Below are 12,415 nucleotides of genomic sequence, written 5' to 3'. Positions count from 1 at the left end.
CGCGGAGGATTCAGCAGATACAGACCGAGTTTGAGCTGAACTCGCAGCAGCAGCTTCTATTTCTAGGCGCTTTAACTTCACCTCTTTATCTGCGGTTATTTCTATTCTGCGGTAATCCGCCTCTATTTCTAATTCCATTTTACGAATAGCCAACTTGTGACTATACTCTGCTTCTTTCTCTTTCTCCTGCGCCTCCATCTGCAAGCGCGCTAAGCGTAGCCTATAGCGGGCATCATCACTTGCTCTAGGTGAGGAAAATGGAGAGAGTCGGGGCAGAGTTAGCGGAGGCTTAATCTCCAGATCAGAGGCCGCAGCTACCTCTTCCTCCCTGATGTCCTTCTCTGAGTTAGAAGACAAAGATGAGGATGGAATAGTGGGCGCACGAGTAGCGGCACTGCTGCCCGTACCAAGCACTTTATTGTGAACCAACATACATACGACCGCTTCTTTCAATTCAGCTTTTAGCTGATTTGGGGGGACTGAAAATTCAAAATGTGCCGCAATGGCATACAAATCTTTTTTTTTACAGCGATCAATCTGTTCCACAGAAGGATCACTAAGAAAACACGCAAGATCAAACGTGTCCATGATGTTTCAACCAGCCTTAACACAAACCTTAACTAATCTAACCAATATCAACAGCCTACTTGACGTGTGCACTGCACACCAACACTCAACAAACCTGTTGCTTAATTAGGATCAAAGATCCCGGACGAGCCCCCAATTTATGTTACGCCCCCTGGTGGCTCGTAGCTGGACATAACATAAATGCAACAGGTCTGAATAAGTGAGGGTGCAATCACACAAAACACAAGACCAGATATAAGATAAAGACAGTATTTATTTAGACAAAGCAACACAGGGATCAACAAGGACTAACAGTGGCACCAAAGAAAAAGAACACAAAGAAATCCCCCCCCCCCTTTACAGGTGCTTAGCACCCAAAAGTACAGCGGGTGGTGCTCACTCTAACCTGAGGTATTAACAAACAGTAAACCTACGTGAGTGTGATATGTAAACCCCGGAGTATCTTACCTATCCTTGTAGTCCCTGTGCGCACAACAACCAAAGTAAACAAAGACAAAAGACAAAACAAAAGTAGGCTGCTACAACTTAAACTACTGGTAAAAACTCACACAAGACACCAGCAAACATCAGGACCAAACAAAACAATCAGCGCTCTGACACAGCTCACCACAAAAGCCTCCTCTCGCCAACAAAACAGACACAGGACTATTTAAAGGGGAAGGGTTGACGAGAGATCTGTCACAGGTGGGGTGATTGGAAGATTGGATGCAGGTGAGATGAGCGGCCATGATGCTTCTTCTTCTGGCCACTTCACTGGCACGTCCTGCCCGAGAGCTCCCCCTTCCAGTCACTGGAGGCAACACCAGTCTATAAGGATGTGGGAACAAAACAACAACACAAGACAGAACACAACACATGTATACATACAGGACATACAGAACACTGTCCGTAACAACCACCAAGCACCATTTTGTGACCTTATCACTCGATGTGCTTACTCTGTGATAAGCATTATTCCCTGCACAAGGATTTTATTTGAGCAAATCAGAACGATAAATCAGACTAGGCTGCTTTGGTTTCCTCTTCATCTTGGCTGCAGTGGAATTTGCAGCTGTTGCTGACAGACTTCTGGATTTAAATAGTAGTTGTCGCCTGAATCGAGCAGTTTATCCTTTCAGGCAGATGGCAGACATCTGTGGGATGTTTTGATCCTCCAATAAGGTTTGCATAAAGGCCACTTAATGATGTAATGCATAGAGTGAACGGGTCACCTTGACATTGGTGTTAATATATAATATACATTTTTTGTGATATATTGACCGATACTAAGTTTCCGTGTCAAAGTTTTTTTTATACTTGGTTGCTGTGATGCGTTTGCTCATGTTTTGCTGATTGGATGATACATGCACTAACTGAAAAATGTATAGTTCTACTCACAGAGGTTGACATGATGAATGTGTTTGTTTGTTTGTTGTTTGTGTGTTAATGAGCCTGACTTTTACCATGTGTTTACTCCTGTGCTGAACTGATCGCTGTAGTTTGAGGACTTGGCTCAGCAGGTAACAAAAAATGAAACCGTAGTCTACCTCTCTAAGCTCCTCTGACTCCCGTGCATGGTGTGCATTGTTCTTTTAAGTCGATCATCCATAGAGTAATTTTAGTGCTTCATGCGTTTGCCAAAAATTCATCAACCATTTAATTTTCTGTTTGCTAACATTCATTTGCATGGTTTGCACTTCATTTGTCCTTCACCTCTATGTCACTGCTCTCTGGAGCGGCTTCATTCAGTGTTTGGTAGCAGTGGCTGCAGATACGGCATGGCTTGGTTTTTCTAGCTACGAATCATAATTTCCATTCCCAAATAATTTTTTCCCCCATTTAAGTTTTAAAAGTTGTTATTCAAAACTTTGTCCCTGGTATGTCTTTGCAGGTGGAAAGTCTACAAGCTGTCATCAAAGACAAGATGGACGACCAAGCTTCCTTGTTCGCAGCCAATCAGCAGGCCCAGCGTGACCTTGCTGAACGCAACGAGGAGATAGACAAGCTAGCCGGGCGTAACAGAGAACTTGAGCTTGCGCTGCTCAACACTGCTGAGAGTAACCGATCTATTGGTCAACTTGAACAAGAGCTTCACAGAGCAAAGTTGAGAGAGCAGGAGCTCACACAAGTAAGAACAGATCAACACTTTCAGTTTATATAAGTGTGCACTTTCACTTTTTTCTCAAGAATTCCCTCATCTCCTCCTCCTGCCAGGATAAGCAAGCACTGGAGCAGCAGCAGCTGTCCAGCAGGCTTCAGATCTCCGCCCTGCAGTCCAAACTGGATGATATGAGACACTGCTACCATGACAACACACGTGACCCCACCCAGGAGCTTAGGGATGCCCTTGACACTGCTCAGCAGAGTCTACAGACCAAAGAACAAGAGGTCAGTAGGATGTGATTAAAAGATGGTGGAAAGTAGCAGCAATTATTTAGCGTTTTTATTTGCACATTTGGCTGCAGTGCCACCTGCTGGTACAAATGGGGAAAGGTATCCAGAAAGGTATATAAACTTTGTATGGTATGCCTGTTAATGTAAAATAATGTGCATTTCAGGTTGAGGTTCTGCTTGGCCAACTGGAGAATGTGCACAGAGACTTGACCATCAAAGAAGTTGAACTAAAACACCTCACACTACAGCTGGAGTCAGTGACTAATCAGAATGCAGCTCGTGTCAATGAGCTCCAAGAGGAGATTGCTGCACTGAAGGTAAGAACTACATTGTTTTTACACCAAATCATTATCTATTTGTAGTGTTAATCTCTCCCTCTAAGATCCTTTGATCTAGATTGTGTATCTAGATACACAGCCCACAATATTCCACTGTCGACCCTGATTATACTGTGTGTTTGACATTTTTTTCTTTAATTATGAAAATCTAATACTTATAAGAAGAAGCAGTAAATGAAATTGACATGATTATTATTATTATTATTCATGCCAATTAATTGCCTTTTTTAGTGCCTAGACATGCTTGAAAACTCACCAATATTAGCAGAAGTGGTGATAATATACATATCCTGGAGTAATTTGAAAAGGGCGTGGCAAAAACGTAACAACTTCAAATTCGGTTAGGGCTCATATCAACAACATGGAGAATTAAATTACATTGATTTTTGAGTTTTTGTCCCACGGTGTGACTATGGCGTCAAAGTTTGATTACGTGCCATCAAAACATGAGGTTGTTGTATCCATAGTATCTGTATAATGTCAGAGTGTCAGTGATCATAGATTCCTTTAATGTCTTAGATGTTGCAAAGGTGAAAGAGATTAGATCTACATTACATTTTTCACCTTGTGGTCTGCACTTGATGGTGTGGACCGTTAATCTGTGATTAGTGGCCGTGGTTCGACATTACGTGACGGCGATAGTAAGTGAATCGTTTATACTTTCCGCGGAGTGGATTTGCCCGGTCCCCCTCGCAGCCCTAGTTTTGGTTCGATCTATGATTGATGTGTCAAAATCTGTCTCTCAGATTTGCATTGGTTAATCTTTAAACTCCAAATATCTATTTTATTTAGTTGGATTCTGAATGGAATTTGCATCTTAAACTCTGTCTGCAGGAGACTGTATCTAATCTAGAAATACTTGAGGAGGAGAAGGAAGAGCAAAGTGAGGTGGAGGAAGTAAATGAAGAGACCCTCCCCTCAGCTCTACTGCAGGAGAAAAACCAGGAAATTGATCACCTCAACAATGAGATCCAAAGATTAGAACAGGAGCTGGAGATCACCGGGGACAACAAGGTCAGTGTAAACAACACACAGATACATGCAGACAGTGTGAGAATATAGCCGATGAGGTGGTGATGTAAAATCGAATTGTCCGTTTCTAATCTTCCTGACAGGATATTGAAGTTGAACTTGAGGATCTTCGCTCACAGGTGGAACATCTTCAGTCTGAAATCACCAGAGTGCGTCAGGACAAAGAGGAAGAAGAGGAGCGCCTTCACGAGGTCATCAGCACGCTGCAGGCAGAACTCTCCACACTAGGCCCCAACATGCATGAAGTTAGCGACTCTCAGGATGGTGACAGCATCAATCCCTCACCCGCTCCCAGCCCAGAACCTTACCACGACACCATCCAGGAAAAGGATAGGAGGGGAGGGCCGAGTAGCCTGAAGCAAGAGCTCAGTCTGACTCACTCTGCCGCTTCTCGTTCCCTTCGCTCTCGTCTCAAGGCCACTCAGAGTCAGCTGGAAACAGCGGTAGCAGAGAGAGAGGGACTGGAGCGGTTACTGCACACCCAGGAGGAAGAGTACAGAGGACACGGGCAGGAGTTGGGGAGGAGGTTTAGAGCTGAGAAGGAAAAGGTAGATGAGCTCCAAGGTCTCCTCACCCTCAAGGAAGCCCAGCTGGAGGAGATGAAAGCCCAGGTAGAAGAGAATAGGGACGAGAGGAAATCATCTGAGGAGGATAATGCTTACCTTACCAGCCTGGTTACTGATCTTCAAGAGGTGGAACGTGAGCGACTGACAGAGATTGAAAGTTTAAAAACTAAAGAGCAGCAGATGGAACTAGAAATGGAGGTACTCGGAGAAACCAGCCTTACACTTGAGAGACAAACCCAGGAGATCAGAGCCGAGGTGGTAGATATGGAGAAAATGATTGCTGATGAAAGGGAAAAGATTAGAATACTTGAGACTCAGAAGAACGAGCTTTCTGCTGAAAGTGAAGCACTCAGGAGTAAGGAGAAGCAACTTCAGGAGGAAACTGAGATGCTCAGACGGGAAGTGACTTCATTGAGGAGCCTGATCCAGGACCTAACGGTTAAAGTCAGAGAGAAGGAAACCAATCAAAAAGAGACTCAAACGGAGGTGCTGGTGAGTGTTTGTAGATACAACTTTTATTCAAGGTTAATGACATTAAAAGATTATGAAATTAAATGTTTTATTTAAGTACCAATCTTTTTTAACATCTAATGTTTGTATACATAGTTCATAGTACACAGCAGACCTTAGTTTTCTGTTATCTGTTCAAGATTTATAAATCATATTATATTTATCGCCCCATGTTTTCACTCCTTACTGTGTGCGTTGGGTGGTTGGTTTGCTTTTAAGAAAAATTAAAGCAAAAATACTGGATGGATTAACAGGAAACTTGGTGGAAGGATGTGGTATGGTGCAGATCTGGATCAAGGGGCAGATACAAAAACATTTTTATCGCATTCTTTAACATTGTGAGAAAGAATTTTGGTAAATTTCACTGATTTACAATTGAATAATTTATGGATTGTGATGGAAAAAATGGGCAACTTTAGGGTATTCTATCTGTAAGTATGTGCAATTTGGGGCAGCTTGATTGAATTTAGGTTTTAAGTCTGTTTTTTTGCTTTTTTAATGCAAAGCCAACCAAGTAACTCTGTAAACCAGCCTCAACAGGCCCCAGACAGGGAATGTTTTTTTTGCTTGCAACTGCAGTCGAGACCACATCTGGTTATAGTTAGGTGCGTAATGACGTGTTACAGCGAGACGGCAGAATCTTGCACGGAGGAAGTGACATGAAAATGAGGAAGGACGAGGAAAATCTTTGTTAGCTCTTGTTTTTAAAGCTGGTGGACTTTGTTTTTTATTCCGCTGCAGGATGTGGTAAGAACAAGTTGTGGTTTTTATAAAATAGATAACGAAAGAAGAAATACATTAGTTCTGCTGCTGCTTGTCTTTGCATTCTTTCAAACTTTGATTGTACTGCTGCACAGCTGCTTTTGGCAAATGGTCACAGTACACAAGCTAGCTTTAGTTGTAGATGTGTACGACATGTGGTGCCAAATTAAATGCTGTTGCTTTGCAAAGTACTGAATTCCATTCATCAACTGCTCATGTAGGGCTCTGGAAAAACGGAAAAAGAAAACGAAAAATGTAGGGCATGAATTCACATGCCTGTACAGGAAAGTGACACTCAATACTTTTATGGATGTTTCTCCTTTTATCAGACAAATGCTGAGGCAACTTTGGCTAAAGCAGACACTGCGTTGAGACAGAAGGAGGACGAGCTCATCAGACTGAGAGCCGAGCATCAGGCTGTGAGGAGGCAGCTGACCACAGTGAAACAGGGTCTGAGCACCAGTACAACGAGAGCTGAGAAACTACACGAGGAAGGACGGGTGGGAATATAATATGAGCACACAATATTAACTAATATGAGCACACAATATTAACTACAGATCATCTACAAGTTAATCTTTTAGTCTGGAGTATTATAAATGTAACGGTTGGATCCTCTGTTTTAGACCAAAGACTGTGCCCTTGTCGCCCTGGAGACTGACAACCAGCGGCTGAAGGCAGAGCTCCGGCGTCTGCAGGAGGACCTGGCTGTGCAGGAAGAGGAACAAGCCTATCAGCAGAGAGAACTACAGCAGCTCCGACAGCACTGTCAACAGCAGGACACACTTTATCATCAACAGCAATACCAACAGAAAGGTAAAACTTAATGAATCTTTGTACTATTAAATAATTTTACACTATTATTGAATAGGTACATTTTTTTATTCTCGCATAAACAATGTTAATCTCTTGACCCTTAATGACAATTAAGGGCCCTAAGAAACTGAATTTTTTTCTCACAATAACTTTTTAAATATTTCTTGATCATCAGAAATTTCTCAGAGACCTTTTGAGGACATCGTGAGCGTCTCTCGGGACGAAGCCTCTCTGGGCTCTCCGGAGCTGTTGAGGAAACTGGAATGCTCCGAGGACAGAAGCCTGCAGCGTTTCCATACCTCTGTCCTGGGCTCTCGTCTGTCTGAGCTCAGCGTACTGAACAGCACCGGCCTGGATCTGCCCAAACACAAGACCTCTCCCAGGGTTGAGATGGAACCCCCCCACTCTCGGACCATCACTCCAGATCCAGCCACACGGAGTACCCGCTCCCCAGGATCGGCCTCCGTCTCTGACAACTTCTCCATGCTTGACTCTCTGGATACCGACCGAGTATGTCATCTGACACTTTTATACAGGCTATTTTATTGTCATTCTGCAAGAAGCTCCTGTGTTTTAGTTGGGTTCAAATATAAATAAATATTTTAAAATTTCTTCTTAGATGCGCGAGTTGGAAGGACTTGATCAGACAGAACCTCCGTCTCTACTTGGCTCGACCTCCTCCCTCTCAGCACCAGAGTGGGCCAGTGATGGATATGGAAGCAGTGAGTATTTGCACATGAATGACTGTTATCAGTGAAGATTTTCAATTATCCACGTGATGGTTTCTATCAACAGGTGATAGGTCAAGGCAGCCGCTCTGCGTTTAAGATGAGATATGAAATGTCTCCAAGAAAATCAAGCAACCCAGATGCCACTTTTATATGTGTAATATAGATTTTTAAAAACTGTTGACATTTTTAGCAGATGTTACTCAAGAGTAAATCATGTATTTTGCTGGGACTATTTTCAACTGCAGATTGAGTGTACTAATATTTACCATAGAATGACTGTGTGTGTGTGTGGGATTGACTCAAAATAAACTAGTGAGTATGTCAGTCAATGGAGTGGTGGGTCTGACTCACGTGTTTTTAATAGGTTTTGGACAAAATAGAGTTCTTTGGGTCAGAAGAACAAGCTTTATTAAAGCTTTACTCACACAGACAAACTGATTAGACTCAGTTTGTTGACAGTAATACAAATTTAGACCTTCACCAGACTTATCTACTTAACTCTTCTGTTGTCTTCTTGTGATTCAGATGTGAGTTCAGAGTTGGGTGCGAGGCTGAAAGTGGAGCTTGAAGAGACTGAAAGGCTGGATGCTCAGTTTGTTGAGTATCTCCGCTGTCGAGGAATGAACCCGACGGCTAACACAGACAGTGCGGCAGGTAGCATGAGCTACAGCGATGACCTATTATCTCCTGATCTTCAGGTGGGCCTCATATACACTTGGCAGTAAATCTATTTATAACTCCCATAGCCTGAATTGTTACTCAGTTTCTTTCCCTGTCGTTCTGCAGAATCTGTTGAAAAAGGTTTATCAAGAAAGCTGCAGAATTCTCACCTTGTCCCAGCGGCGTGCCACGTCCTCAACCCAGCCTCATGCCTCAGACTTAAACGCTATCTCATTGAGTCAGGCGCAGTCTCATTGTGGCGATAGCTCCACCCTAATGGATAAATCATCCTCTAACCCCCCCATGAGCTGGCAGCAGGAGAAGAGGGCACTGCAGGAGACTGTGGTCGCTCTCCGAGAGCTGCTCTGTCGAATGGCACAGAGACACACACAAGTGAGTCTCTGTAGTTTTGATTTAAGATTTTACAAACCTCAACAGTGAGGTTGGGGGTTTTCTAACCTTTTGTTTGTAAAACTTTATCTTTTACTTTATATATGTTATGTACTGGTTTCTCATCTCATAATTTCAGTTGACTATCTTTGCTGATCTTCTGTCTTCCTCCCTCAGACTGACAACAGGGGTGAAACTGATGGACAGGTTGAATCCCAACTGAAAGCAGAGCTGGAGGAGAGACAGAAACAACTGCAATGTGCTCATGACACCCAGCGAGAGCAAAATAACAAAATGCAATCGCTCAGGTACAACAGGACACAAGCCATCTACATTATATATATCAGACATGAGTCAATTCACCATTATCAAATTTTCATTGTAAGTAAAGATTTTTGTATACAATGCATCAAAGAGGAATTTCAAAGCTGATGGTTTGCTGTATTCGGAATAACTATATATTATCTTATGGATCATGTCAATAAATGTAACTGGTCGCCCTCCTAACTTCCAAAAATGATCCATCCATTTAGGGAATCTCTATTCTCCCAATTTGTTTATGTGTTTTTATGTATTGTTTGGCCTTGTTTGAACTACAGCTCTCTTCACCATATTTCTGTCACAGTAACACAAACGGGCTTCCACGTAATAATTCCAAAAGTGGTGTTAAGTAATGCTGTGGTTTTTTTAGGCTCGCTGTAGAAGAAGGTGAAGAGGCTTTGAAGGAAGAGCAAACCAGAGTCCAGGAGCTTCAACAACAACTGGATCAGGAGAGAGTTCTGAGTCTCCGTAAAGACAGAGAGGAGGAAGAAAGGAGAGAGGTAAGATGAGCACAGTTTATACTGTATCAAATATACATTTCATTAGCTTAAACACAGAAAACCAATATCATGGCTCTGTAGTGTTTGTTGTCAAAGATCAGACAGTGCTAAGAATCCAAAGTGTGCTTCAGCTCTCATTTTTATACTCTGAAAGATGACCCACCTCTTCTCCCTCCAGGCTATGCAAGTATCCTCTGATCAGCAGAGGTCAGAGGTCATGGCTCTGAAGGGTCATGTAGAGCAGGAGATGGTGGCATGCAGCAACCTCAGGCGTGAGCTTCAGATTGAACAGTCACGCAGTGAGCTGCTGGAGAAACGTGTAGACGACACCCAGAAGGAGCTAGAAGATGAACGTCAACATTCTGCCATGCAACACGATCTCATCCTGAAAGAAAAGCCTCAACTCCAGCGTCTCTTGACCGAAGCAGAATCCCGCTCGTGTGAGATTCACTCAAAACTTGCAGCTGCTCACAGGAAGCTGGACGAAGAGAGAGACCGATGCTCCAGGCAGGTGGAGGAGCTTAGCCGCAGACATGAGGCCGACTCAGCCAGAGACGGGAAGTTTATCTCTGACATGCGCAGCCAGCTAGAGCAGGAGCGAAGGCAGGGAGAGGAGCTGGCAGCCGTGATGGCCAAAATGAGGACCGAGCTACTGCAGAGCAGGGGGAAATTGGAAGAGGAGAACAGAACGAGGAGGGAGGAGCTGCAGAGGGAACAGGAGGCCGCCACTCGACATCGTGTGGCGATGGAGACCTTGAAGGAGCAGAAACAGGAAGCCAGCAGTACTTTGGCAGTGGAGAGAGAGCGGTCCAGACGCTTCGGGGTGGAACTCTCAGAGATGCAGGAGAGACTCCGACTGATGAAGGACAAAGAGAGGGAGAGGGAGGAGCATTGGGAGAGAGAAAGGAGTAAGGGGCGGCAAGATCAGATGGAGAGGGAGAGGCGTCAGGAGAGGACCAATAACAAATTGGTAAGATATTAACAAAGTTCTTACTCATCTCTAATGGACTCACTTCTTTCACGAAAATACAATGCTCACATTCAGGATAATTTTAGAGACAAAGAAGCACACCTGATACACATTTCCCACTTTAGTGTGAGTTGGAGCTGTTGCGGAAGCAGGATCAGCAGCGAATGCAGGAGCTGCAACAGACTCTGGCAGAGCTGGAGCGGGACGAGAGAGAGATGGCTGCTGAGAGGATGTCTGGAAGGACCACAGGGCAACAACACAAGCCGGCATCCACACAGCAGCAGCTCCAAACTGACGGAGCTCAGGCAGGCAGCTCACAACAAAACCAGCAGGTACAGAAGTGGTTATAATTATTACATACAGCACTGTTGTTGAAATTAATGATGGTGGTAGTAACACTACAAACCTTTTATTGAATGTTAAATGTTCTGTTCTCACTGTAGATTTCAGCAACGTCGCCATCTTCCACTCTGCTGGAGAAGATGTTAAGTGAGAACTCTGAGCTGACGGAGCGTGTGACATTATTGAGTCAGGATCGAGCAACTCACAAACACAGACTCGCCTACCTGGAGCGACAGCTGCGCCACTCGGAGAACCAGCTCGCCAAGGTGACGGGCGAAACTGAAAACAGACCCATCAATGAAGTGATCAGCAACAGCAAGGTCAGTAGGAAATGGACACACACACAAACATGTTTTACTCCATGTTTTGTGTAACTCAAAAAGATTTACCGTGATCCTGGAAAGTGTTTTATTATTTGTCTCAGTTTTCAGTTTTTTAGATATTTTACTTTACCTAAAATTATGACATTACCAGTTAAAAGGTATCAAGGGAGCATTCACTTGAGAATGAAGCACCTTAATTGAATTAAGCTGTGATTGCTACTTGCACCAGCCAAATTACATTTATAAATCTCCTTGTTAGACACTGACGTAAATCTTCTGTTTACTGGTTTCCAGGTGCAGCGTTTGTATGAGCGTTACCTGCGTGCTGAGAGCTTCAGGAAGGCTCTGGTGTACCAGAAGCGTTACCTGCTGCTGCTGCTGGGTGGTTTCCAGGACTGTGAGCAGGTCACACTGTGTGTCATCGCTCGTATGGGGGTGTGGCCCGCACCCCCACTCTCCTCGCTGCAGCGACCCCTCAGAAGATTTAGAGCTGTTGTACGAGTTGTCATCGCGGTCTTAAGGTAGCTTTATATATTTACCAGCATTTAAAAGTAGTTTGAGAGACCTCGACATTGTGTGTGGATAAATCAAACTCCTCACTCTTTGTTTCAGAATGAAGTTCCTGACAAGGAAATGGCAGAAAGCGATCAGAAGATTATCTGTATCTGGGACTGTCAATGGTCATGCTCCAGGTCAGCCTGATGAACCCAGTTTAACATAATATTCATCAATTGTCTGTGTTTGTACGAGTGGGTGGATTTTAAATCTTACCGTCTATTTCAGGGCCTAAAGCTGAAGTTCTGAGGCAGCAACAGTCGAGATCAAATTACGACTCGTCCCTGAAAAGAGACACAGTGTCGTCTCTCGTCCCACCCAGCAAATCACCCTTCAGGTTGCACAACAGGTTTGGTCCCCACTTCATCAAAGAGTCTTTTTACTTGAGACTGGAAATATTTAAGTTTAAGACTTAACAGTTTTGTCAGTTACTTGAAACTAATTGTTTTCGTCTTCCTTCAGGTCAAACTCCAGCACCGCTTTGCCCTATGGGCATCCTGGGGGGTCGACTCAGGATCCAGAAGGATCACTGACAGAATATATCAACCATCTAGAAAAAGTCCAACAACGGTTGGTGGGAGTCAGGCAAGGTGAGAAGCTTTACCTACAAGTTGGGTGAAACAGGAAACTTGAATGGG

General features: G+C 43.8%; 1 protein-coding gene across 1 annotated transcript in view; it reads left to right on the top strand.

Annotated features, from left to right (window-relative positions):
• pcnt (pericentrin) overlaps positions 1 to 12,415 on the top strand; it is a 39,512-nt gene that overhangs the window by 25,033 nt on the left and 2,064 nt on the right. Inside the window, exons 38-58 of the mRNA XM_061082578.1 lie at positions 2,067 to 2,087; positions 2,459 to 2,695; positions 2,782 to 2,955; positions 3,126 to 3,278; positions 4,134 to 4,313; positions 4,415 to 5,389; positions 6,499 to 6,669; positions 6,796 to 6,985; positions 7,161 to 7,495; positions 7,605 to 7,707; positions 8,242 to 8,414; positions 8,503 to 8,769; positions 8,944 to 9,074; positions 9,458 to 9,587; positions 9,766 to 10,557; positions 10,683 to 10,889; positions 11,001 to 11,219; positions 11,517 to 11,743; positions 11,835 to 11,914; positions 12,006 to 12,126; positions 12,240 to 12,367. Coding sequence (XP_060938561.1) covers positions 2,067 to 2,087; positions 2,459 to 2,695; positions 2,782 to 2,955; positions 3,126 to 3,278; positions 4,134 to 4,313; positions 4,415 to 5,389; positions 6,499 to 6,669; positions 6,796 to 6,985; positions 7,161 to 7,495; positions 7,605 to 7,707; positions 8,242 to 8,414; positions 8,503 to 8,769; positions 8,944 to 9,074; positions 9,458 to 9,587; positions 9,766 to 10,557; positions 10,683 to 10,889; positions 11,001 to 11,219; positions 11,517 to 11,743; positions 11,835 to 11,914; positions 12,006 to 12,126; positions 12,240 to 12,367 — 5,014 coding nt within the window. The remainder of the gene's footprint in view (positions 1 to 2,066; positions 2,088 to 2,458; positions 2,696 to 2,781; positions 2,956 to 3,125; positions 3,279 to 4,133; positions 4,314 to 4,414; positions 5,390 to 6,498; positions 6,670 to 6,795; positions 6,986 to 7,160; positions 7,496 to 7,604; positions 7,708 to 8,241; positions 8,415 to 8,502; positions 8,770 to 8,943; positions 9,075 to 9,457; positions 9,588 to 9,765; positions 10,558 to 10,682; positions 10,890 to 11,000; positions 11,220 to 11,516; positions 11,744 to 11,834; positions 11,915 to 12,005; positions 12,127 to 12,239; positions 12,368 to 12,415) is intronic.

This window comes from Limanda limanda, chromosome 12 (assembly GCF_963576545.1).
Source record: "Limanda limanda chromosome 12, fLimLim1.1, whole genome shotgun sequence".
Taxonomy (NCBI): Eukaryota; Metazoa; Chordata; class Actinopteri; order Pleuronectiformes; family Pleuronectidae; genus Limanda; species Limanda limanda.
Note: the sequence above shows the minus strand (reverse complement) of the source record. Positions and strands in the feature narration are given on the sequence as shown.